This window comes from Mugil cephalus, chromosome 1, assembly GCF_022458985.1.
Source record: "Mugil cephalus isolate CIBA_MC_2020 chromosome 1, CIBA_Mcephalus_1.1, whole genome shotgun sequence".
In the NCBI taxonomy this organism is placed as follows: Eukaryota; Metazoa; Chordata; class Actinopteri; order Mugiliformes; family Mugilidae; genus Mugil; species Mugil cephalus.
The window spans coordinates 4,233,568-4,261,448 of record NC_061770.1 but is presented as its reverse complement, the minus strand read 5'-3'; the positions used below and the strand labels follow the sequence as shown (position 1 = coordinate 4,261,448).

General features: G+C 40.9%; 1 protein-coding gene across 3 annotated transcripts; it reads left to right on the top strand.

Moving 5' to 3' along the window:
• The first annotated feature begins 431 nt into the window (after positions 1-431).
• Positions 432-22,795, top strand: acss2 (acyl-CoA synthetase short chain family member 2). Of its 3 annotated transcripts, none has more exons than XM_047585004.1 (19): positions 432-1,249; positions 2,826-3,021; positions 9,088-9,179; positions 9,357-9,460; positions 9,542-9,614; positions 11,442-11,517; positions 12,499-12,607; positions 13,329-13,373; positions 15,117-15,254; positions 16,361-16,531; positions 17,167-17,300; positions 17,589-17,721; positions 17,906-17,962; positions 18,760-18,840; positions 18,933-19,041; positions 19,236-19,304; positions 20,038-20,214; positions 20,418-20,492; positions 20,679-22,795. In XM_047585004.1, the coding sequence occupies exons 1-19, from the start codon at positions 1,120-1,122 to the stop codon at positions 20,804-20,806; spliced, it is 2,097 nt and encodes a 698-aa protein (XP_047440960.1). In that variant the 5' UTR covers positions 432-1,119; the 3' UTR covers positions 20,807-22,795. The 3 variants fall into 3 exon arrangements, with proteins under 3 accessions (XP_047440960.1, XP_047440952.1, XP_047440968.1); XM_047584996.1 differs by having other exon boundaries at positions 13,326-13,373; XM_047585012.1 differs by lacking the exon at positions 13,329-13,373.
• The last annotated feature ends 5,086 nt before the right edge of the window (positions 22,796-27,881 follow it).

The window sequence follows — 27,881 nt, the reverse complement described above, 5'->3', positions numbered from 1 at the left end:
GCTCCAAAGGGGAGCAAATGCACATAGACCCCCATGTTAAAAAGCCCAATTTTACAGCAATATTGAACATGTTTACAGTTTGGTACAAAAACGCTTTTGGTTTCAATAGTTCATTTCATTGTCCACGACAACTGTACAGTGGGTGATTTTTTTCGAACTTATTTTTTTATTTTATTTATTTTTTTTTAGGTTTAAAATTCTGCATAATTAAGGGCGTTCACGCTTTGAGTGATAGGCCGTAGCTCGATCAGGTAACGGAGAGTTGGGTGGGCGGGTGTCAACTGGGTTTCTGACGAGATCACTTGAATGCAGCAAACGTCTAATTTACCACTGTTAGTACCATGATTTCGGATCTTTTGAGCAGTTAGTGAAGGCACCTCGAGACCTGATTGGCTGGTCCTCGGGACCAACCAGAGTTCAGAGCCACACACTCGCTCTCCTTGAGAAAGAAAGACAGGAGGAGAAGAAACAGCCAACTGTCAACGTTGGGACAAAAAAACACCTCCAGCTTCACGGACAGCATGAGAGGCATCCTGCTGACTGGAAGGACGCGTTTAATGTGAAAATTAAAGAGTAATTAAGAGTATAGAGGTAAAACCTAAATAGAAGGCCTCTGCTGAGCTGCTTTTCCTCTTTTCCTCAAGTCAGCTAGCTTAGCCTGCTAGCTTAGCTGGATAACCCCTCACCGTGTCCGTGCAGGAGTTTTTTTCCACCCGGAGCGAAGACACTCACCCGGAGCTGCACCAGAACTAATCCGTGCTTTAGACTACAAACGCACCTGCATCAATTGGATCTAAAATCGTCTTTTGCATGAAATATTTCAGCAAAAAAACGACAACAACATAATCCTGCAAAACAAGGAAGTCTGAATGAACTTTGCTGCTAGCCTAGGTAGCACTTAGCTCACATTGTTTCATTTTACTGCTTATTTCTGCACCTGAAGGGGGTCTGTGCATCGCCTGTGGCCGTCCTGTAGCGCCGATATCGGTTATCTATGCAAACATCTGGCCGTACCCTCGATTTCCCGATCACCGACTAAGTTGACGGAGGAAGCGTGTGAGTACGGGGCGCTCTGCTGCTGTGGTTCTTATCAACTAACCGGAGTCAAACAAGCGTTTCATGATGATCCCCGACAAAGCCCCGAAGGAAAACGTCTTCCACAGCTCCGATGGCTTAAAGAAGGAGGCTCATATCTCCAGCTTTGAGAAATACAAGGAGCTCTACGTGAAATCCATAGAGAACCCAGATGGTAAGTCACCTGCCTCACGAAAATTAAATATAAGGCATTAGATTTAAAATCAACTCTGCAGACGTGTAGTAAGTACATAATGTAGCGTCCATCCGTATGTGTCATATGTTGGTCAGATTTTTCACGCTCAACCGTGTTGTCCTGTCATTGCTGGAATGAAATAGCTTGGATAACAATTTAAAAAATAAAATCGCACAAAAAGGTACAATAAACACAACCGTAATAAAACCTGGTAGTGAACTGCTGTCTGGCAATGAGTGTTATTTCCCGGTGTAGCGTGGAGGGTGTGTAAGATACTAAAGACTAAAATAAGACTATCAAAGACTATCAAACAAGTGTCTTCTGCAGATGGAAGCGGTCTCTGTCTCTGATTTATTTGGCTCTGGGCTGGAGTTTGCTAAGAACCTTTATCACATCCAGAGCTGGTTATTGATTTACATTCAGATAGATAGATAGATAGATAGATAGATAGATAGATAGATAGAGGACATAAATGAAAACTCACAAAAGGAAAGCTAGATTTTAAGAAGAGAGAAAAACAAAGCACCTTGTAGTGAAATCACATCATTAACGGTTCAATTAAGCTGCAGTGCAATTTGATCTTGAAAAAGGTTGTTTAATATTCGCTCTGTCTTTACTTCCTCATCTGTGACTCAGTACTTGGACACATTTTCACTGAAGTCAGGACGTGTGTGTGTGTGAGTGGTACAGCTGGGAGATTAGATGGACTGATTTGAAGTTTGCTCAGTTCGTTAGCGGCGCTTTCACCGGGCTTCTCTTTCTTGAATTGTTTTGGTCCCATTGTTGACAGTTGGCTGCTTCTTCTTCTTCTCCTGTCTTTTTCTTTCTCAAGGAGAGCTGTTTGGTCCTTTCACAGGATGTGCAACTATTTGAGCTGTGAGCACCTTTGTTTAAATATGTTCGGGTTGTGGATATTTGGTGGTTGAAATAAAACACAGATTTCCTCAGTTAATCAAACTTAAAACATTAATTGATTAATATAAAATGACCAATAACTACATTATTGAAGCATAATTCCTAAAATATTTGCTGGTTTCAAATATAAAAGGAACATTTTAAGATTGGTGTAATGACTAAATAAAACTTGTTTGAGATTTAAAGGTTTAAATATTCATAGATTACTTACCAAAACAAACAGGCTAAGGACATTTGGCATGTCTTACTTTAGCTTTCTAATACAGGCAAAAATAGAATAAAATGGTTTAGTGTAGCTGGACTTTGGATCCTCCTCATATTTCTTTCTGCTTTGTGCCAGTTGGATGTACTGTAGCCAGAGTTTCACCAGATACAACCCAACTTCCAACAAGAATCAAGTTTGGGGAAAAAAAGGGTGTGTCTTTACCAAAGATGAATCATTTTATGTCACACTGTGTCAATTCATGTGGGGCCCTTTTCTCCAAGTCCCAGCCTGCAACATGTACAAGAGAGAGATTTTACTTCTCTGTTGATTTTGAGAAATTCCATTGATCAAGCCAAATGGCAGAGTTTTGGCCTCATTGATGAATTCATCATTTCATAAGATGATGTCTTATACTTCTTTCTCCCTGTGCTGCAGAGTTCTGGGGGGACATCGCTAAAGACTTCTTCTGGAAGACCAAACACACGGGTCAGTTCCTCAGCTACAACTTTGATGTGACTAAAGGAGAAATCTTTGTCAAGTGCATGGAGGGAGCTTCCACTAACATCTGCTACAACCTCCTCGACCACAACATCCATGAGAAGAAACTGGGAGAGAAAGTTGCTTTCTTCTGGTTAGTATGAGGTCCCTTTTGTGTTTACATACTGTATATGTGTGTGTATGTGTGTGTGTGTGTGTATGAACTGTTTCCAGAGTGCTACAATAATCATCCTCAGTCCTGTGGCAAACCGTAGCAGTAGTTAGTGCTACAGTCATTTAGTCAGTTGACTAAAAATGATCAACAATTCTTTTCATAGTTTATCATTTTGAATGGAAACATAAAGTAGTTCCTGGTTCAGTGTTTCAGATATAAAAGGTCCTGTTTATTCACATGTATGTACACTAGATGTCTATTTGGACATTTTAAGAGTTTCTTTTGCATGTTTCTGTCCTTTTATACACGACAGAGGGAGTTCTGCAGAACAAAAGAGCGTGTTTTTAAAGAGGTCACTGAGGTGTTAAAAACCTCTGCTTTAGGCCAGCAGTGATTAGTGTTGGGATGAGTATTCAGAAAGGGAATGCTTTCTGAAGTGATGGAAACCCCAGTGTGTGTGTGTGTGTGTGTGTGTGTGTGTGTGTGTGTGCGTTGGCTCTTTGTGAGGGGGGTTGCCTCTGTGAACAATAACAGGACTGAATACCAGCAGCTCCTATGAATGGAGCTGCAGTCGTCCTCTCTCCTTTGTCTTTCCGTCTTCCTCATATGCTTTCCCTCATTCCTTCTTTTCCCTCTGTCTCCATTTCTCACCTTGTTTTTTAATTTTTCCCTCATACTGTAATTAATTTGCAACAAGCCAGTGATTCTTCAGTTTAGCAACAACAGAAAGTGGAGTGTGCTAAAATGAACAGAGAAGCAGTTGAAATGATATCTTCTCACTAGAGGTCACAGCAACTAAATGATATAGAACAAACTATTATTTCCTCATAAGACTAATTTCTGTGAGCAGATACGTGCATGTGAAAGTGCAGAATCTGTAGGCAGTGGACCAGAAAGTCAGATCAAGCAGGCTTTGGTTGCATGCAGATAAACAGGTGGGTGCTTTCACAGGTTGCTGGCTGTCAGCCATCATACCCTGATGACTGTCACAATCAGTTCAATATAACACCCAGGTGGCTGGCACGTATTAGTTTGACACATCTTCTTGTCAAAGAGATATCTTAATCATAGTTTTTTTTTATGTAAAATATTCAAGTGTAGATGTCGACTGTAGCTCCAACAGATATATTTGTAATGTTATTCATGATATTGTGTAATGAATGCACCAGTCAGTTATTGCTACTGCTCCATATTTTCCTGGCCGTCTTTTCTTTATCCCTACCCCATCCCTATCCCTTTAAAACTCCACTTTTGTCCTGAAGTGCCCTCCTCTCAGTCCGCATCACTTCTCTTCATCGTCTTCTTTTCTTCTTCCTAAGCCATTCATATGAGGACACATCAGTGACTGGAGGCAGTCGATAGAAGAGAGGAATGCAGTTAGACGACGCAGAAATTTTAAAACGAGTTATTCATGGCAAAATGGAAACGTGATTGAATGTAACAACGACAGCAGAATGTCCCTCCGTCGCTCTGATTGTAGATGTGGCTTAAGTGAATTTTACCTGCAGGAAAATCTTTGAAAAGTTCAGTTGCAGGTTTATGTACAGCCCTGCTTCCTTGAGCGTGTGTTCATTAGCCAGCCTTCTTAAGCCTAAACATATACAGTTAATTGTCCACAAGGGGTGATTGCACCAGACAGAGCCATAAGCCAATGAATTTAGTTATTTAGTTATTGTTAATGTTTAACTAGTCGCTAAACATTTTCCTGATTCATTAATCCTTTCAGCTCTACTCTAAAACAGGCATTGCAGGTTAAACAAATTGTCTTTGTCTAGTCAGCCGTTACGTGGGGGCTGGATTATCTGGAATGACCGGCAACTGTTGTTATGTTTCCGATTTGATGGTACTCCAAAAAGCTTTCTAATGATGTAAAAAGTCCTCTGCTGACATGCCAGTCACACAGCCAGCTGTTTCAGATGTGTTTCCCTTTAGTGGTTAGAGGTGCAGCTTAGGGGCTGAAGGGTCCCAGGTTCGTCCCCTGTCCATGACCGCGGTGCCCTGAGCAAGCACCTAACCTCCAAATCGCTCCCCAGGCACAGCAGCCCACTGCACCCAGTGCACACATGGATGGGTCAAACAGGAACAAATTTACCCCATTGTGGGAAAATCACGGGTTACAATTTCTTTATTTATTTTGTGTAAAATTGCTGTCATCATCAGTACTGTTGGCAGGGTTGGAACTTGTTCCTCTGAGACTGAGTAAATACATACTGGCAGCTCTGCCCTCTGCTCATACGTTTAGCGGAGGAAAAGTGACATCTGCTCCAGTCTTTTATTTTGAAGGAACTCCCTCTCGCTCCGTGCTGTGAAGTTTGTTTTCATCCGATCTCGTCACGCATCCATGAGTGTCAGTTAGACTGACATTTAAACTCAGTTTTGAAAAAAGATATATTGTTGTGTCTTTATACTTGGCTGTGTGTGCGTGTGTGTGTGTGGTTGAGCCATTATTGGTGTTAATGTTTCCACTTAGGATAGCAGGGCAGAGAAACATGTCAGCTGACCTTTGTTGGAAAGTTTGCTTCCAGCTTGTTTTAGCAGCATGACTAACAGTCTGCAACAAGGACGAAACACAAAACTAGTTTGATAGAACTGTTCATAAAAGTTTGACAGTTTAAAATCATTTCATATATGACAAAGAAAAGTACACGTAAGAAGACAGACAGTAGACATGCGCCAAAGATGCACAATAAATGCATGAATTCATCAAAAGAGTAAAACTTCTGAAAGGCTCATAAATATCTCCTTTAAAGGACAGGTATTTATGTAACTGCTCTCTATCACTTATGAAACGTATTTGGTCAGTTGTGAAGTCAGTCGTTGGCGGCTGTACTGAATTTACTGACAAATACGGTAGTTGCTTCAGAATTGCCATCGCGACAAATGAGCGTGTTTGTTTGTTATCAGAGCTGATTAATTTGCAGACTGTATGGGTGTGACCTCATCTTCGGTCTCATAGCACAGAAGGTCACTGGTTTATTCCAACACAACGTTAAACTGTGGTCTGCAGTGCTGGATTTAAAAACTAAATAAACAAACAATGAGCCAACATCTAAAGCTGGTAGTTCTACAATGTGTTCATTTAGATCTTTCTATGTTCTCATCTCCTGTATGACAACACTACCAGAAAATCTGGTGGTTGGAAACAACGTTGGCCTCAGCTACCATTCTGTGTACAGATCTGGATGTCTGTTTACCTGAGGACCGTCAGTCAGTCACTGGATGGTGTCGGGCTGTCGGTGAGTCTCTGTAGCTCCGGTCAAGTTTTCTTAAGGGATGCACCGATCCACTTTATTCACTTCTGATACCGATATCTGAGGTTTAGTATCGGCTGATACTGATGCCGAGAAATAGCACTTATAATTTTGGTTCCTCTCCTTTGATTTTTGGAAGCTTTGCCACCAGCCAACTGCCTTAAAACAGAACAAGAAGAAGCTTTGACGTTACAGGCACATGGATTTATCATACTTAAAACAGGAGACTACAATAGGTTGGACTTGGTGGAAGCCTGAACCAAACTGATAAAACATCAAAGTAATTGCCTTAATTATTTACTGTCTGTCACTTCAGCAGCCAGTTCGGAGCTATAAACTGGAAAGATTAACCTGCTATCTGTGCCTTGGCGGGACAGCACAGCTCGGATATCGTGTTGGAGGTGATCATCAAGGTCAGGCCTCTTGTATAGAGTTAGTTATTTCATGAATGCAACTCCCATTTGCTGCCAGTGCCAAATGGGTCACAGGGACTTTACAGCTATGCAGGCTCTCCTCCTGCCAGCAGCTCACACACAATACTGGAAAACACGCATTTACAGACACAGCGCGCTCTGTTGAGAAACTCTGCTTGAATAGACGCACACTGAGGCGGCACCGTTGGCTGCTGCTCCAGCTGTAATGCAATCCATGCTCACTGCTGCTGAAACAGATATTTTGCAATCTTGAATCTTTGAATCTAAAGTCCTTCCTTGTGTTGCTGTTCTCTTTCTGCCCAACAGGTTAGACAATAAACAGAGTGCTGAAACCCACACATTTGATTTGTTCCTTACACATGTGACTGTGACTCATTTCTCTTCTCGTTAACTGACAAAATCCAGTTTCCTGATATTCTCCTCACGTCGTCTTCCAATATTTCTGTGTATTTCTGTAACTATTGTAATGTGCCTTCAGTTTGACTGTTTGCTCTGAAAACGAATGCAACATAATCATCCTCCGTTCAGGTCAAAGTCAGGGAGCATTGAGGACGTGTGTCGGCCTGTCTTTACAGAGCATTGTTATCACTCTGAGCTGGTCTCTGGTGACTGCGTACGTAACTCAGTTTTGCATGCAGTAGTTTTACTTGCAGTTTTCCCCTCATGGTGCAATGAACGTTTTTCTTTTCTGTCCTCCCCTCCCTCTTCCTTTTGGTTTTTTTCTCAATTGCTCCACGTTTGTCGCCGTCACAGCTCTGTCTTCACGCACTCATACTTGCTGTGTCATCGGCTTCACGTCTCTTATGTGACGTGGGTCATCGGTCTCCTGTCTGAAAGCGTCCTCCTTCCCTCAGGTGCACTTGTTCCTGTGTTGTGTCCCGGTTCTTCGCTACGCACTGCTCTCCCACTTTATTCGTTACACTGACGTGCAGATCGTCCTCCCCTCATGAAGACTTTCTTTGTGTTTAATCAGATGCACTGTTTGAGCACTGAAGGTTAAACTCAATCAGAAAAACGCCTGCCTGTGTCATGTTACCACACGGGAAATGTAAAGCTCCACACACCTGCAAAAAAAGTCGAATACTTTGGAAATTCTGTCAGTGCTAAGTTTGTTAGCAATGACAGCTCAGGTCTGCTGTTTAAGTGATGAGTGTTAGCACATATTGCATAATGTTTTCAAATGAACTATGTACTAAATGTACTTGACTATAGGTCTGCAACTAATCAGCAGCAAGTTGATTAATTATTAGTTAAATTAGTGATCAAATATTGTGATTATTAAAAAAATTTGTCTTTATTCATTTATTTATTTGTTTGATCTATAAAATGTCAGAGAATAAATGTCACAATTTCCCTAAACTTGTTATCTGCTCAAGCTGCTCTTAACTAATAAGTCAGTGAACGGAAAACGAGTGAACTAGATTATTGAGCTTGATTATTCCTGCTACTTAAATCTCTCTGTTACATCATTCCAGATGAAGCCCTAATTTACACGAGCTTTTCTCCTTTTGTTTTCCTTTAAGCATTTTTAAGTCAAATTCTTCCAGGTTTCAGCTCGTTCATCATTTAGTCTCTTCAGTTTCTCGTGTTGCATCATAATACACGGTTTGGATGGACAGCAAAGACCAACCCACTGGAGACACACTCTGCTTGTGTGTTTAAATGTCCTCATTGATTTGGGGATGATGTCTTTGGCCAAATGCGATGGGCTTTTTTTATCTAATAACTACTATATATTGTTGGTGCCAACTCTAGACTTTAGAATTAGGACACAGTGGCAGACTCCAGCGTCCTTATCAGTCTATCTTTCTCCTCCCTGTTTACAACTCACGCTTTTGGGTTATTAGACGTTGATGCCAAGAGACGAGCTGGGCGACGCTCACAAATTAACGCGGCTGTATTTGATAATCTGAAGAGGCAGAGCAGTCACAGCTCATTCTCCTCTGTCCTCCGTTCCCGAGTTAATACTTCGTAGGTCTTAACTTGTTCTATTTCTCTCTCTGCGTGTGGTGATACGTGACCTTAAATGACGCTTTTGCAAGTGCACAGTTCCTGAAACGCCCAGGGTGATTCTTTGTTGTGAAAAAGGGGAAAGTTGAGATGGAGTTTCACAATTGAACTGAAGTTCTAGCAATCAAAAGGTGTCTGAAGCAAGAGTTGGATTCTAACGACTGTTTTACTGTACGTTAAAGCACATATTCAATTCTCGACTGATATTACACTTAAATAATAATCCATGAGGTTTCCGGTCATGTGCAGTAGTTTAGTTTGCTTTTACCTCTGAAGACACCCAGAAAACATGTTGGTAGAAAACAAGGTGTCGCTCATGCATTTTTCTGTGTGTTTGACGTTTGTTTCAGGGAAGGAAATGATCCCGGTGATGAGCTGACGGTGACCTACAGAGAGCTGCTGCAGAAAGTCTGCCAGTTCGCCAACGTCCTCAAATCTCAGGGTGCGTTACAAAATCCCTCATTTACACATGAACCTGGAAATGTACATACAAAGTAGATGATAAATGAGTTAATTTATCGGTGTTTCTGTTATAGAGCACATTTAAGAGGAAATACTGAACACCAATAAGATGCTAAAGTTGAATGTCTGGATAAAATCAAAAATATCTCGTCTGCAGGAGTGAAGAAGGGCGACCGTGTGTCCATCTACATGCCCATGGTGGTTGAACTGGTCGTTGCCATGCTGGCCTGCATCCGCATCGGGGCTGTTCACTCCATAGTGGTGAGATAGAAATGTGGTGCATTACGGTCAGTCTGAAGGAAAGTGATCAGTGTTAACGCTGTTTGCTGCTGCTGCTTCCAGTTTGCAGGGTTCTCTGCGGAGTCTCTGTGTGAGAGGATCCTGGACTCCCAGTGTACTCTGCTCATCACTGCAGGTCAGCCTCAGTCCAAGAAAACTCATTCAAACACGTTTACAGAAGAATGGAATCATTCTAAATACACGAAAGAGTTCAAAGGGAATTTATTATTACTTGGAACTTAAAGTTAAGAATAGAAGTAGTCTTAAAGCTCTACAGGTTTGTGGTTTTGAGATATAAAAGCGCATGATATTGATTGAAGTCCACTCTGAGAGCATGTGTAGTCATCATAAACATCTGCCAGGCTTCTGAATGCATCTCCAACGGACCAGTCTTTACATATTAATACTAATCTATGCATATGATAAGTTATGTGTATTTATGTATCTTAAAACATTAATCACAATGGAACTCAGTTCTATCTGTGAATCATCAAATCTCACACATCAGCAGTGTGCACTATGAGCAATGTGTTTGTGCCATGCTCAAAGAAACGTCAGCAGAGTTGATCTTAGTTGTTGCAGGGCGCTCAAGCCCGACTCTGGCCTCTAATGGTTGAAAGAAGGAGATGAAGCTGCTGCTGGCTGAGATGAGGCGCTGAGTCGGGGCCAGTAATCAAAGTCTTATTAGCTGGATTAGAGTCTGGGGATATAAACGTGTTAATCCAGGGGGTTAATGACCTGTGTTTCACACATTTTTCTGCTTCATAGAGGTCTTCTAAGCGGATCATAGAGTGTTTAGCCCAGTGGCCTTTTTATGTTGACTCACTGTGTAATTAGTGTTTTAATCCCTTGTAAAGAAAGTACTCAGAAAGATGTAAAACAGCTAAAACCTCTGCAGGGTTTTACTTTCATAGATAGAGCTTTTTGTTAAATACTTGGAAGTTGCAGGGGTTGACGCTTTGCTCTAAAATGAATGAACAATGGCTGCTTTGTAGAAATTTATAGTGAGATGTAGGTGGAAGTTGTGTCAAATGTCAATATTGTTTTCTTTAAACAGACTATAATCAATATTTTACAGTAATAATGTATGAAATGACAGTGTGGGGAGAGGACCACGGTTAGAGACTATTTGACAAACACATTGAAGCATTTAGGTGCTAAAGAGCCTCGGGAGTTACATCAGAGTGAAAATTGGACTTGCACTCATAAAATGCCTCTAAAGGAATGATTATATCACTCTGTGAATGTTCTGTGTGTGACGAGACAAATAAAAGTATTGCCAGGTCAATTCAAAAGTTACTTCTCCCTTTTCACTGCCCTCAAGTGGCACGACCTGCACAAATACAAATACTAAATAATAACTTTTGTGTTATATTTTTACTCCAACAGATTCAAGCAAAATAGTCTTAAGTGTAACCGTCCCCTGTTTCATTATAAAATGCTGAGTTTATCAATAAAAAACTGATTATCTTTCACTTCTGCATTAATGTTTTCCTCCAAGCTGCATCAGGGCATGTTGAAATAGAAATGAATTAGGGGCCAGATACTACCATCGATCTGTCTGTGTGAAGGCCTCACATTTGAAACACTATTCAAACTGTAGAGAGAGAATGTGACACTAAAACAGAGACAGGTGGTTAGAGAATCGGCGGATTTCATTTCCACAAATGATAAATGGGAGGGAAGAGATGGAAGTAAAATCCACAGTCATCACACTGTTCTCTCTGTCCTGCAGTTGAAGATTAAAACAACCATTGACACAACTGACACACTAATAGTGAATGAACGTTCTTGGAATATGCTAACGTTAGCCTTCTAGCTACTACACTTGTACAAATTTACAGTCTGCGTGATGTTGGCCTGAACAAACAAGCATGTGTTCTTTTCCCCAAACTGGTGCAACTGCTGTGTGAATCTTATGTCTTTGTTTGTGTGTATCTGTTTTCATCTCTCATTGGTTCAGATGGCTTCTATCGAGGAGATAAGCTGATCAACCTGAAGCTCTTAGCTGATGAAGCACTGCAGAAATGCAGAGACAAGTAAGCTGTCTGGGCACTCAAACACCTAAACACATGCACACATTTTTGCATAGCTATCTTTGTGAGGACATTCATTGACATGATGCACTCTCTAGCCCCTTGCCCTAACCATTTTAACTAAGTCCCTAAGCCCTATCCTAACCCGAACCGTAACCATAACCTAATGTAACCTTCACCCTAAAACCGAGTCCCTCAGACAGCCTTGTAATGAAGTGGGGACTGTCCAAAATGTCCTCCCTTTGCACTAATGTCCTCACTCTGATAGTATAGAACTAAGAACTGGTCCTCAGAAAGATAGCTGTTCAACAGCACACACACACACACACACACTCTGGTTTACAAGCAGCAGTAAGGCAGTGTCCAGTAAGTTAGACAAACACACACATTTAGATTTTATTGAAGTAATATATTTGTAGCAACGTGTCTTACAACAACCTCTACCATAACTTTAGCATCAATTATTTATTTTATTAAGTAAACTTTGTAAATGGTAACTTATCATAGTGTAATTTATTATTTGATAGGAAATACCTGGTGTCTACTTTAAAACATTTTAGAACAAGTGTGCGACTGCTTATTAAAAGGTTGAATAGTTTGAGAAACTCACACACTTTTCAAACGCTGGAGAATTCTACTGTTATCACAGTGTTTTAAGTTTCTGAAATGAATGCAACAGCTGCAGAGAAAGAAAAGTGATGCCACAAACTCAGAGAGTTCAGAAATATTTAGATTGTTCCAATCAGCTAAAGCACTCTGATGGTGGATTAGAGGAGTCGGTTACAAACATGTACATTTCTCAATTTGTTGGTCCGACATTCGCTCCTGTACCTCGGGGTGATTGCCCAGCTGTGTAGAGGTGATGGAGGGTCTCACTGAAAACCACAGTGCAGACAGTTTCGTATTACTCCACTGATTCACCACATTTCTGTTACACTGAAATGAATCCGATAGCACTGAGTCTATATCTCCGTGTGTGTGCAGAGGATTCCCTGTGGAGAAGTGCATCATGCTGAAGCACTTGTCCAAAGAACCGGAGGAGATTCTGGGCTCTCAGTCTCCTCCTGCCAAACGATCATGTCCCGATCTGCAGGTAAGTGATACAAACTGAAAACATGACTGTCACAGATGAGAGCAGAGGGAAGCAGTTTGATTTGCTGTCATGTTGTCATGCAGTCCCCTCATGGTGTGTCCCATTGAGTTCATTTGCATTAGATCATCCTTCCTTCCGTGTAACAACATTTAAATGGAAATGGTTTGTTTTCAGTTGGATGTGAAGGTGTCAGTGTTGTCTCACTGTTACATTGTCCAAACACAGACACAGCTGTGGAATACGTTTTGGAGCCTTTTATGAATCGGGTCATTGAAAGCAATAAAACACTGGTGTTCAGCTGAATCACATGGCTCCGATAATAAAAATACAAACATGAAATCTACCAGTCCACACAAAGAAATACATGTCTTTTTATTATAAAACGCACATTGTCGTTAAAGCATTGTCCTGAAAATTGGTTGAAAGTTTTCCCATTTATGTATTAATCTGTAAGAGGCCAGAGCAGTAATAAGAACAATGGTCTAAGGGGGAATCTGTTCTTTCTCATAGGTTTTTCCTTCTTTTTTACATAATCAGTCCTAAACATTCTCCTGAAATTTCTGTCACTGTCATTTATATATTGGTTTCATTCTTGGGACCCTGTTTTTTTTTAACTTTGTGTTCTTTGGTTTTTAAAATAACCACTTTCCATCATTAACGTCTCCTTCCTCCTCCTCCTCGTCCTCCTCGTCTTGCGCCTTTCTTCCCTCCCGTCCAGCAGGAGAAACAGACAGAGAGAGTAAAGAAAATCCGTCATGTCCCGCAGGTATTTTCATCCCCACCTCCCTCCACTAAAACCCCCATAACATCTTCATTTTGGCTTTATTTTGAAGGGGAATTTCACTTGAAAGCAGAATTTACATATCTCTGCTGAGGAGAAAAAAATAAAAATAAATATCCAAATCTTAAAGTTCATTTTTAGATGCATCTTTTCTGTTTCCTTTCATTTAACATTTCCAATTGATATCTCTGATTGTAATCAATGTATCCATTTGATTTTCCTGATTTATTTTTTTGCCCAACGGCAGCAGTTTTTTATTCCAGTGAGTTTTGACAGTTCAGTTACGACTTTGACAATGAAAACCTTTCATTTTTTGCTGTATTTAAAATCTGAAACAGAAACAAATATTTACATTTACACGTGTGGAAGAGGTTATATGTTGAACCTCATTTTAAAATTGCCTGATGTGTAAAATTAGCAGAGCTCCATAAATTCAAGAAAGGTTTTTCTTTGCTGTTTAAATTCATTGGAATAAAATGTAAATTCTCCCTGAATGTGGAATTCAAATTAACACTGTTTTCTCTTTGTACCACTCGTCATGTTTAGTTGTTTATCTTTCCTCCTGATGGAGTTGAGCATGTTTAGATTTTGGACTAAAATCACTTGTCTTCACTGTCGGTGTCGTGTTTTCTCACTAATGTAACAGCTGTAACACTTCTCTCCGTTACCTAGTCAGGAAGAGTTGGGGATCTGTTTGTGTGGTTCTCTTTGCTTTTAACAACGTCACCTGTTCTGAGGGCCTCGTTTCTTTCAGGCATCTTTGACCAGATATTTTTTAGTATTATTAATTGAGGGAGGCTGAAGACATAATGTCCATGTAAACATAGTGACTCCAGATCAGTTTGACCTAGAATCAGATTGATTCCAGTTTCAGATACAACCCCCTCCCCACCCCCACAATTCTGTCTTACGTTCAAATTGACTTTATCTCAGGGAGCAGAGGTAGAGCTCTGTGTGTCTTCTTATCAACATCTTATCTGGCTCATGCTACGCCATTCAGCTTTTTCCCTCCTGCTGCACATACACTTCAGCTTCAGACAAGCAACGTACCAGTCAGCTGTTTATTTTTCATTGTGGTTAATTAAAATGATTATTTTAGGTTACTGAAAAAATCTGAACTGTAACTGTATCTGAACTGAACGCAAATCCCCACCATCCTGTCTAACCAGGAGAACAGCGTTATGTATTTCTTAAGACCACGGTGGATTTACTGTCTCACAGGAGCCTCTGATTGATTATCTGTGGCACATAAAGGCAAATGAAATGGATCTAAAAGAGTCATTCATCATTGTTGAGCAATCTGGACCGCTTTAAGTAATTGGATACCTTTTTCCTGAGTAATGACTTATTTTATGACCACATCTTTCTCTTTCTCAACATCAATCATTCTGCTTATCTTAACCTTATCTTTGGTTCAAGGATAATTTTACCGTTTCCCTTAAACTGTAAATACATTTGACTTCATGCTACATTCATCATAAGTCTTGCTTTACATTAGACAGTTACAACAAAGCACTCATGTTTGGAACTCAGCTAACAACTCTTTATTGCTTAATTCACTCAGATTTGCCATGTTTGTCAAACTAACTCCTTTTGTTTTGTGTTTTAGATCTTAGATACATTTGTTATTCTGACTGACCGGCGAAGATTTTTTTGATAACTTTTGGACCTTGTGATCATTTCTTTGCATGTTTTTGTACGTACGGTTCTGTTTTAATTTCACGCCAGGTTCCGTGGAACCCGGACGTGGATTTGTGTTGGCACACTCTGATCAGTGGAGCCTCGGACGAGTGCGAACCAGAGTGGTGCGGCTCTGAAGATCCGCTCTTCATCCTCTACACCAGCGGCTCAACTGGAAAACCAAAGGTATAGAAAAAACGTTGACAAACTGAGATACTCAGAGAGAAGGTGAGAGCTCAGGCTGTTATTAGGTCGGTCAAAAGAAATGATCTTCTGATAACGTAAAATAAAAATATGTGTCACTAACAACTTCTTCTATCAGTAACAGTGTAGCTTTGTAGCAGTGTGTCATCAGAAGTTGTTCATGTATGTGGTGTTGAACTGGGAAATTTTCTTCTTGTGATAATGAGCAGTGCCTCACAGCAGCTTTGTTTGTCATAATTTTCTTTTTATATTTGTGACAGAATGAAAAAAATACATTGTAAAGCAGTTATGTAATTTCTAATGAAGAGTCTTTTATTATGGTTCAATCATCAGATGAGCTGTGTATGTTTTTGCACATAAGCAAGTTTAGGGTTAATGTTATGACACAAATCCTCAAGGTGCGGTTTCCAGACCAGCTTTTATCAGCAGCAGTTCTTCCATTTGTTTGCGAAGAGTTGGCCAGTGCAAATACATGTTAAATAATTTAAGTGAAGAGATCTGCATCAAATGTGCATAAATCTTATTGATGAACTTAATATTAGCATGTGCAAATGTTTGGGCACCCGTCTCAGAACTTTCTTAGGCCTCAAATTGATTATTTTAGACCTTGAGCTTAATGAGATCCCAACTCTGCAAACCTGAACACTCAACATCCTCTTTGACGCAGACACAAGAATAGAACTGAAAGCTGATAGTGGAGCAGGAAAGATATAAAGACTTAAGCTAACAGTTTTCACTCTCTGAAATGTCATTCAAATAAAATTTTGGAAGTTAATATTTTGCCGTATTCATTTTAGTTGTGGCTTCATAACATGTCCAATCCTCTGTACACAACTGTACAAGGCTGAGATGGACACCACATAGAGCATTTACACGATTCTCATCATCTTTTTCAGAGTGGTTTAAAAATAACTTGAACTTTGAAGACTGTTGAATGTTAATTTCTTGTGTTTCATTTCATTTTCACACGGGACATCCCACTAACACTTTCAGGGGTTTTCTTCAAGCTTTTGTCCTTTCATTCAATTCTTTTAAAGCCTTCACCACATATATAATGCATCATATAATGCTTCTCGCCTCGTGTGCAGGGCGTTCTTCACACAGTCAGCGGCTACATGCTCTACACCGCCACCACCTTCAAGCTGGTGTTTGACCACCAGCCTGATGACGTGTATTGGTGCACGGCAGACATCGGCTGGATCACGGGACACTCCTACATCACCTACGGCCCGCTGGCTAACGGGGCCACCAGCGTCCTGGTGAGTGCAGTTCGAGCCTGAGGGAGCGATTAAACTTCCTGTTTTTACAAGCTTCCGCCAACTAGCCTGATGAATAGTCTATTGTAGCTGCCTGCAGGTGGAGTCTCCCCCCCAGAGACCTGTAACCAGTATGGAAATTTCAGGCCATCCATTATGTCACCTATATTTATAGTACCTAGCATGGAACATCCAAAAACCAGCAATGTCAAGATGACAAGCACAGTTCTGGTGTTTTTAAAGAACAAAACCCTTCTTTGGCCACAACTCAAGAATTCATACACTGCTTGTGTGAACTGCAAGTTGAATGATCGGCGTTAATTCTAGTTACAATAGTTCAAATGTTTCTGCCACTAAACATGAAATGTTTTTAGCACCACAAACAGAACCAAGCCTTTGATTAGTAAATAAATAATAAACTCAGGTAAAAAGAACCGGTTTTTCATGTCATGTCATAGACCATATCAGAAAATTTTAGGACAAATGTGACAAACAGTTTTCATATTTTACTGCCAAATTATAAACTGATTTGAATTTCAGCCTTTTTATTTTTAAATCTCAATATTCTAATGATAATTAATCTGTTTTAAATGATACGACCCCAGTTCTCCATCCCTCTTTAATCCTCTGTGTCTCAGTTTGAGGGCCTGCCCACTTACCCAGACGTGAGCCGGATGTGGGAGATTGTGGACAAATATCATGTCACCAAGTTCTACACGGCTCCGACCGCCATCAGAATGCTGATGAAGCACGGCAACGAGCCGGTGCACAAGTGAGTCGATGTCTGCGTATTTAATTCTGCACATTATCGTAAATGGAATGAACTGGGTTGTAATGAGTTAGTTGTTTATTTAGTTTATGCCTAATAATTCATGTTTTATGATATTATATGGGGAACTTTTATTGATGAAATGCTTTAGTTTATATTTATATTTAATTTGTCCATTCACCAAAACCATGTTAAACACTCATTTTCAAATGTGTATAAATGTGCTTTCTCCCACCATCGTGTTATTAGTCCAGAACGAATCCCCCTGTGCTGTTCTGTCTTTGTCTGCAGGTACAAACGAGAATCTCTGAAGATTTTGGGGACCGTGGGTGAACCCATCAACCCCGAGGCCTGGCTGTGGTACTACAACGTTGTGGGAGAGCAGAGATGTCCTATCGTGGACACTTTCTGGCAGACAGAAACTGTTAGTGATAGCTCTCACAGTCTCAGATGTTCACTGAGATTCATTCATATTTATAAATGTTAAATATGTCTTTTATAACTAATGTAATTTAATGAAGTATTCCCAATACTGCAAAATAACATTTATACTGCCCCCTGGTGGAGATGTGTAATTAAGCTCACTCTTGTCTTTTCTTGTCTTTCAGGGAGGACATGTGTTGACTCCTCTTCCTGCTGCTACACCCATGAAACCTGGATCTGCTGTAAGTAAGCAAGAGAAAAACAAAACCGACATTGTGTATAAAGGGCTTTTTAATCCACAGTGCATCAACATGAGGAGACAAATTCACTTACACGGCACGACTCACACAGGAGACACACGAGAGACAGTTCAGTGGTAAATGGTGTTACTTCAACAAGTGAACTGAAATGGGAAAAGCTAAAATATGTGTGATATAAAACTGAAAAGACACCAAAGCTGCAGAGAATCACAGAATATTTTGAAAACCGTGAAAAGTGAGCTGCAAGGTGATTATCAGAGCTAGTGAATCAAGTAAGAGTCTACAAAATGTTGTTATTTTCGATTTGATTTATCAATTAATCTATCAGTTATTTTCTTAGTCCACATTAAATCTTTTGGTTCACGAACCAATAAATAATATATATTAATTATAATATTAACTTTGAGGAAAAAGTGCTTCTTCTTTTACTTGACCTGTGACCAAGCTGCATGTTGAGGTTGGAAACACGGTGGATATTCTCTGTTGAGAATATTATTTGTGCTGCAGTCATCGGCTCATTTTTCCAAAGCGTGCATCTTTTTCAAAATGACTAACCTTCAGGGTTTCTCCAGTCATTTCCAGTTGCCATGGTTGTGGATCAAGGAAAGCATCAATGTGTTCCAGGCAGATTTAGGGATTTCCTTATTGTTTCAGCCCATTTGATCTTGTTGCAGTTATTATTCAAATGGTTGTGCTTCATAGTTTTTTGATTGTAAGAAAGACAGTCCTGTTGAAAATCTAGAAGAATCCACAAACCTCTGTCCTCTTCTGTCCTCCAGACCTTCCCGTTCTTTGGAGTGGTGCCGGCCATTCTGAATGAGTCCGGCGAGGAGCTGGAGGGGCCGAATGAAGGATATCTGGTCAGGAACCTGAAGATCATTTGCAGGAAATGAAATCAACCGTCGCTGCCTGTCTTGCATTCTGACCTCTCTCTGCTTCCCCCTCCACGCAGGTGTTCAAACAGCCGTGGCCCGGCGTGATGAGGACGGTGTACAGGAACCATCAGAGGTTCGAGACCACCTACTTCAAGAAGTTCCCCGGATACTATGTGACAGGAGACGGTGAGAAGTGTCCTCCCACTGCAGCCTATGTCACACTGCGTGTATTAACATCTGGAAGCTCACAGACTAGCCCCTGGCATTTGTGCTGTAACGCGAACAAGCTGCAAGAACTCCCAAACGAGGGCTGCCAGAACAAAACGACATCACTTGAGAAGCATACTTTTTGCTGAGTTTGTAACAATCTTTTTTTCCAGGTTGCCGTAGAGACAAGGATGGCTACTACTGGATTACAGGGAGGATAGACGACATGCTGAATGTCTCAGGTACGACTTGAGACAAATCAACTGCTGATTCAAGCTCACCAATCACCCATAGACACTTGCACTGCCACTTCAAGACCAATAGGGGTCAGAAGTGCTTTAAGGAGTTTACTGCCATTACAACGCATCTTCATTTCCTTGTTTGTAAAACTGAAACATTGCAGAATATATAGAGATAGTAAACAGCATATACATAAATCTGCAATACAATTCAGACATTCTACCACAGGAACCATCCGCACCACAGAATTAGAATTAGCTGTGAGTGGACTGTGAATGAACAGCAGCTACTGCTTCAAATGCTAGCAGAGCACATTGTTACTTAAACAGATAAAATGACATTTCCTCATTAAATTAAGTGTACCACAATTAAGCAGTGTTACTTACAGACAAATAGTCTCCAAGGCCGAAGTGTAACAAACCCAGCAGTGATACAAACTCCACAGACTTCCTTTCCTGAGTGCACTTGACTGTAGCGTAAATCTGCCATGCGTCTGATGGTAGTAATTATTTCCAGCCAGTAGATGGCAGCATTTATGAATTAACCCCATGAACTAAGTGTTTTAAATGTTTAACTGTTTAACTCAATTTTTTAACAATTAACCATCTAATGATTTTAAATATTTTTTCAAATTTGAAAGCAGCACAAGGAGTGGTTATTAAGTGCTCACTCTGAATTCCTAATGAGAGGAAACGCTCTCCTCTCGTACTTTACTCCGTCACTTTTCCCCTCCAGGTCACTTGTTAAGTACAGCAGAGGTAGAGTCCGCTCTAGTGGAGCACGAGGCCGTGTCGGAGGCTGCAGTGGTGAGCCGACCTCATCCCGTCAAAGGAGAAAGCCTCTACTGCTTCGTAACTCTGATTGATGGAGTGTCGTACAACAGAGAGCTGGAGGGAGAACTGAAAAAACAAGGTTGGTGATCACAGTTTCAATTCACTCGATCCTTGTTGGCTAGGACGAACTTAGCAGAGATGAAAAAGCAGTTAAAGAAAATGAGTTTAGTCTCACCAGAGGTCGTGTCCTTGTCACATATGAACATCGCTCATGACCTCCTGAAAGAACCTCATTGTCAGTGACAGTATTACTCTGACATGGTTAATGTTTGGTGTTCACAGTGAGGGAGAAGATCGGGGCCATCGCTACACCCGACCACATCCAGAATGCACCGGGACTACCCAAGACCAGATCTGGTAACATGTCACCAAAAAAAAACAAGATGAATCATTCATGCAACACAGGCTGTTCAGATGGAGTATTTCAACATTAACATTTGGAGGCTGGGGACTACAGCTGTTCCCTTCATGTTTCAGTCCTGGACGTCGGCATTTGAAATGAATTCAGAGCGAATTCTATCTCTCCCTTTTTTTTCCATGCAGGTAAGATCATGCGTCGGGTGCTTCGTAAAATCGCCTGTGGCGACAAAGACCTGGGCGACATCTCCACACTTGCTGACTCCTCAGTTGTCGACCAGCTCTTCCAGAACAGATGCTGCGCCGGCGTGTGACGCCCTCCAGGATCCTCTCAGGGAGGCTGTGACTGCAGCTGTGCGACTGCCGCCACAAACCAAACCAGGGAAGAAGAAGAAGAGGAGGAGGAGGAGAAGGAGGAATTTCATAAACTTGGTCTTGTCCAGAAAACAACCTTTAGCTCTAGATGAAAAGGACCTCACTGTTCTTACAGTACATGTAGGAAAACCCAGCAGCATCCCAGCTTTTTACTCGTAGATATTTCCCACTTCTGCACAGCAGTAATACCTGACAACAACATCAGTGTGTGTTTGACGGAGCTGCTGCCTTTCAGAAACAAAGCAACGGTAAAGCCAGAGGTTGTTTGTTGTAGAGAACATCATGCTGTGGAGGGGCGTAAAAAAAAGCAGAGTAGGGGAACACTTCAGCTGGTTTTCAGCCAGTGTTTCTGCCAATAATGCAGCAATGTCTAAGAAATCAGTAAAAGTATCGATTCAGTGATTCCTGCGTCAGTCCAACAGAAGTTTCTACACTGGAACAAGGCCAATATGAAGTGCCACCTTAATAAAAAACTCCTCCCCTCGCTCCACGCCGTAGCACTGATGATTAGATCAATCTGAGAATGCTCCACGTTTCTGCTTGTTTTCATTTCTGTCGTCGTATTTTTTTATGAAAGATATTTAGGCTTGTTTGTCGTCTTGTTTAGTTGCGGAGACGTGATCAGGCTGAATGGATCACTCTGACGGAATCTAGACACGAGGTTCAGCCTCTAGAGTTTAGACTTGAATGGTCGATTCCACTAACACGAACAGCAAACCTGCGCTTTCACAAAACGAAAGGAATGTGTCATGCATTGCCCAATTATTTATAAAAAGTCAAATTTCTCAGGTGAAAGCAAACTGAGGTACCAAAGTCAACTTCAAGTGGCTGTAATTATGTACGAGTATGATTTGGATTTGGTCAAATAATCAACAGCATTTTGAGTTGCTGTAAGTCACACTGGCTACGTTTACATGGACAATATTTCTTCAACCCGATGGAAGTCTCTATCTGGATGCTACATAAATATAAAAAGACATAATTGACAACTCTGTATTGATTCAGTAGGAGAGGATGACTAAGATAGGGCCATGTTTTCATCGTTGCTGATTCCATCTTCCTTCATATTTTCAAACACTTGTTTGAACTGGTTGTTTTGCTACCTCCATATTTCTGTCCTTCCTAATGAATGTATTTACTCCAACCAGAGAGAAATGATCAGAACATGGTTATTAGGAGCTGATTTTGAATGGATTCTAATAGGTTTTCACCAACCCTCTCAGTCTGATTAGAAATCCCTTCTGTTCAGATTGAAGCGTTTTGATTCTGATTACAAGTTGAATACTAATATCCATGTAAACGGGGCCAGTGTGTGAAAAATAATAACCAGAAAGAAACCAGGATCTGGGTACTACTGTAATCATTACTGGTTATTCATGGATTTGTAAAAAAGGTCTCTTCACATCGTATGTGATGGTGGTGTTTTTTCATCTAATGTCTCATTTTTAAGTACAAAAATAATCAATTTTCAAATATAGTTTATTTGAAAGAGGTTCAAAAGGAAATTATGCATCTGATGGGGACTTTTTCTTTCTGTTGGGATTTGTTGGATTTGTTTAAATCAGACACCTAAACAGTAGGACATGATTTAGGGCTTGTGATTTGGATTTGAGGACAAATTAGAAGCAGGAACTTGTTCAGGTTTCACTTTTATTTTTTATTAATATTGTGTTGCTGTATGTATCTTCATGTGCCAACTGTGGAGTGAAGTTGGGTTTATAAGGCTAATAACTGTATCTAATGTTAAAATAATGTGCAGCTGCTTACGTGATTCAGAAGCTCTCCGCCTGTATTATAACTCGGGTGAAGTAAAGACCGATTTGCTAGGGTTCTTTTTTTTTCTGTTCATCTTCTGTTTTGTGTTTTCATTTCCCTGTTAATGTCAAAGTGTATGCAATGACAGTAAACGGACATGACTACTGCCTCTACCTCTGTCACTGGCCATGTGTTTGGTGTGTTTTTGCTGAAACTATCTCCAGACCTCCTCTTGTTTTGTTAGAAAAGTGAATATTTTTCTACCTGGAGGCCTTTTACAGACCATTGACTGGGAGTTACAGGCAATGTGGTACTATTATAGGAACTTAACATGTAAGAATTCAGAGTTGTTTTTTCATAATTTACACCTTTATTCATCTTAATTCAAGTCTTTTTTTTCCATCTTTTTAGCTCATTAAATGTAAATACCTGTTTGCTTTTTGTTCCACACTGCAAATTACTCAATAACTTTTTAGCATGTGTCAGTTAAAGATTAAAATGTGAATTAAAAATGATTATAAAAGTTAGGGTTTTTTTTTTATATCAGTGGATTAACTAAATCTAAAACAATAATCACAGGAGTTTTACTGAATAAAATATTTCAGGCCACAAGGACAACTTGTATTTGAACAGATGTGTTGACAGCACTTTTTGACAATAGTGTTGGCTGCAAATAATGTGACATAGAAGTAAATACCAGGCTTTACTCTGTTAATAGAAATGTATTGTTATTGCTTTTATAGTTTTATATTATATCATGTGTTCATAAATTGCACAAAACTTCAGTGGAGGGGCCTCTGTGGATCATCCCACAGATACATGATCAGTTTGAGATCTAGTGAATTTGAAGGCCAGGTCCAGGTTGTTCTTAAACCCTTTGTGTGTGTCTGTGTCAGACTGCATCCTGCTGGGGATGGCTGCTGCCATCAAGGAGTGTCATTGCTATGGGGTGAAGGTGTCTGGTCTGGTCTAGGTGGATGATACATGTCTAAGTAACATCCTCATGAATGCCAGGACAAAAAGTTTCCCAGCTGAATTGTCATAAGATGGTCAATGTTATTTACTTCTCCTGCCGATGGGTGTATATGTTCACTGAGAATGAAGAAATCCAAAGATAAGACAGATCATCAAATATGTTAAGTCACCGTGTTTGTTCTGATATTTGTTCAGATCATTTGGTCCTGTGGGCTTAGCTTTAGGGTTATTCTATGACAGAGACAAAGACTTAACATCAAAAGTCACAAAAATAAAAATATTTTGAGTTCCACTTAAATAGAAAACCCTAAAGACAGACCTCCCCATCAGTTAGACCTCACACAGCATGCATTGTTTTTATCTTCTTGTCAGACAACAATCATTAGTTGTTTATTAGTGGTGTGTATTTAAGTCTTAGTAATGTTTTTTTGAAGCCAGTTAACAGTAATGGTAGAACAGGTTTGCTTTGCACTTGTTAGCTAATCAATGCAACTCTGTTTGTGTTGTGTGTGTCAACATTTACTGACTGGTCACCCTACACATATTATTATTATTGTTACTATCTACGTCCCCTTCTCATGTTTCAGGGGCGGTATTTTTAATGTGCTTCAGCATTTTCTTCTACTCTGTGATACTGCCTGTGGTGGTACACAAAATGAATGAATACCTTGAATATTTAGAGTCACGATTCTGAATGCAATCAGAGAAAACTAAAGAAAGTCATTCACTGACAAAGTTTGGGATAAATACTTGTGCAAAGCTCTGAAGAAATGAACAAAAAGACACATAAATGTCTGTATCCATGCGGTCCAGGAAAATGTCTGGTGAAGCAGTCGAGATGCACCACAGGACGAACCGAATAAGAATGAAAACAATGTGCATGCTTCCTCATGTGTACGCAGCAGCTGACAGGTAGAAGTTACTCTGTGTGGTGTTTTGGTGTGAAACCTTAGCACACAGAAGGAAGGTTTGAAAAAAAGAAGTGGAAGGTTAACTTGGATAATGCATTTTGTTAACTTTTATCAGTAGGGCACAGAAAGACTTAATTTGGTAAAATATCAGAGCATCCAATCCTTCAAAGGTAAACCTGAACAGTTGTTCAGAAAATGTGAAATATGCCCCTCTCTGCAAAGGCTGCTGAGGACAGAACCATGAAGATGGCACCATGCATCACTATTCAACAAACTGACATTAATCTGGCAGACGTGATGGCCCATGCTGAGTCAAAAGACAATATTAATATATGGAGACAATATTGAAGAGATAGTGGCAGGATTAACTCATTGCGCTGCTTCAAGGCCAGATACAAGAAAAAGCCAAAGACATAAACACCATGGTGTATGGTGTCAGTAGCTACTGATGGGGCACCAAGTAAGAGAAGAGCATGGAGGGGTCTGTGACTTACATTTACAAGGCTACAATGCTGTGAGGGTGAGTTTTTCACTCACAAACAGGATAAGATATTCACCAAAATCCCAGGTGAAACACATTAGTCCAGTCCAGTATAACTCAAAGACTACCTGGTTTCTTCTTATTTTGTGGTTTCATTAAAAAGCTGTTCGTCCCTCATGAGAGACAAGGAGGTGTAGCAAACTGTAGGAGTCCATCTGTTTTTTCCAAGTTCTCTCACTGAAAAGTGTCACTGAGAAGTGAGGTAACACAATAGAGAAACAATAAGTAATAAAATAAATGATGATTTAGTTCATTCATGTATTTATTGCAATGCATTTATTTCTAGTGTGATCAGTCCTACATGTAAGTTCCATCAAACACTGACATACAAGGAAATGTTATCTGTGTGTGTGTGCGTGTTGAAATGATCTCATCCCTAGGTGTGTCTTTGAGGAGGAGACTTAATTACTTCCTCTTGGTTGTCACCTTCTTGGATGCTCCAAGTAAAACAATTAAGAATCAGACACCCATAAAATAAGATAATTAGTGTCCTGCACCAAAGCAGTCTAAATATTATTACAATAAATATTTTTGACAGTATATTTGTACAGTCATCCCAGTGTATTATATGTTTCACACATGGTGGATTCAGCCATGTGTTCTTTACATCACATGTTAGTGGTACCTAACAGGAAGCTCAGTGTAGAGTTCACTGGGCGTTAGTGTTCTTTCTTGTTTCAGCAAACCCCTTGGTATTTACTGTCCATGTGGTGCTTTGAGGAGGAAGTGGTATAATATAACCAAGACAATGAAAAGTTAGTTGTGGTACTCAGTGGTATCTACAGGCCACAGCTACTTTGTACGGTTTAAGATGTGACTCCAGCTTCCCTAAGGAGTTTTGCCGTTGAGCTGGCAACAAAGCCCCGACATCTCCACCGGACACACCTTTATCTTCCAGCCTCTGTCCTCTGCTTCAGCTGCTAAGCTGGAGTACCGCAGCTTCAGCTTCAGTTCATTTGCTTCTTCAATGGCATCCTCCCAGGGAACTGTCAGCTCAGTTATGAAGGCAAGCTGCAAAGAATAAAAAAACAAGGCCAAGTCTCAGGTGTGAGTTATTGTTGAATGAGGCTGGTGTTTTGCAGTCTGATGTCTCCTATAGTCTGATGCAGTGGGTAAGAGGGGTTGTCCATGATTGATGTCACCTTGGCCAACATCTTCCTTTCACCCACCACTTTGATGGAGTCCAGGACAGAGCTGTTCCCTTGAGTCTCTTGTTAAGTTTCTTCCTCTCCCTCTTTGAGCTCCCACTGCTCCAGCAGACCACTGCATACAGGATAGGACAAGCCAGCACAGAGTTGTAGAAAGTCCTGAGCAGTGAGCTGCACACTGCAAAGGAGCTCAGTCGTCTCAGCAGTGTATGGGCCTTCAGTGAGTCTGGTCCCACAACCAACCACGATTTGCTTCAGTGTTGCTGGGGTTGTGCACAGGGACAGGATGGGTCCTTTCCAAGTCACAGCTGTAGATTTGTGGGAGGAGGATTCTATGCACCATAGTTTGCTCCATGCGAGTTTCTTCTTCTCTACACCTTCCCACCTCATCCAGGGGTCCTGTTTGACTTGAGCTACGGCCTTGGAACGTCTGGCTGCTTCCTCCTGTCACCTCCCCTACAACCATGAATCGATGTTTGGTTGTGGACTCCTTTTACCAGAGAAATGTTACAATTCCAAGGCCAAGGCCTCCTCTGCCTTGCTGGACATGGCCCACAACCTCACAATGGATATGGCCTGTAACACAGCTGCAGCTGGGTTCTACTTCTTCCCAGTTGCTAGGGCTGGAGAGGCACCTCTCACTACATGTCCATGTGGGACATGTCCAGCCTCACCTTGACATGCTTGAACTCTTCAACCAGGCCAGAAAGTGTTAGTGATAGGGCTGTAGAGCTGTAGAGTCCAACACTGCTGAGGCATCTGGGTCTAAGTCTGAGCCACTTCCTCACATAGGTGTTCACTTACATGAAGAGAATAATTAGCAGAAGAGGGTCGCAGTACACAACAAGCCCCTGGCAGCAGAGTGAACAAGTGAGTGGTTGTGGCTAAGGAGGAAACACGCTAGTCAGGGAGCATGATAACGGTAAGGCTAGCTGAGTAGTTTTAATAGTTGCTACATGGTTCGGTCCTAGCCACGGGTAGGAGGTTGTTGTTTGTGGGTTTTGGTTCAGTGTGCATGTCCAGGAGGAACTGCAATACTGTTTGGTAGATTAATTTTGTGTTTGGGTGTGCGGGTTGTGGTTCAGTCTTGTATCCTTAATCCCCATTCCATAGCCGAACAAGGGTCTGTATCCTCATCTCACCCCTTCCCTTCCCTGGGAAAGACATAGCTCGGACACCCGACTGACAGTTTATTGAATAGCAGTACAAAGGGCTAAACTAATCTCTGGGTGGTTGAAACTCGCAGTTAATTCTCCTTGAGGTGTTGTGGGTCTAACTTAACGAAACATTGGTGAAGGGCACCTCCCTTCACCTACTTGAAAACCCCAGTGATGTGCGGCATACTGCCAACTGCTGTTGGTTAGGCTAGTTAGCTGGTGTCTTCTTGTTGGTTGCTAGCTGGTAGATGACTACTGGCCTGCTGGTTGGTTTTCAGTTGGTCTGTGCTTCTAAATGTGTTTTGCCTGAGATTTTGGCACAAGGAATTGTAACATCTTAACCTGTGTTTGACAAAGTGGGCCTGGGAAATGTTTGTTTTGTTGTGTTGTGATTCTCTGTGTTTGTTATTTTCTAAGTAGGAGATGTGTAGGGTGTTGACCTCTGTAAAGAGTATGGTAAGGCCCTCAGGCCCCATACTGAGAGAGGGTTAGGAACATGAGCAGCAGAGAGAGAAGGTTGGGACTTT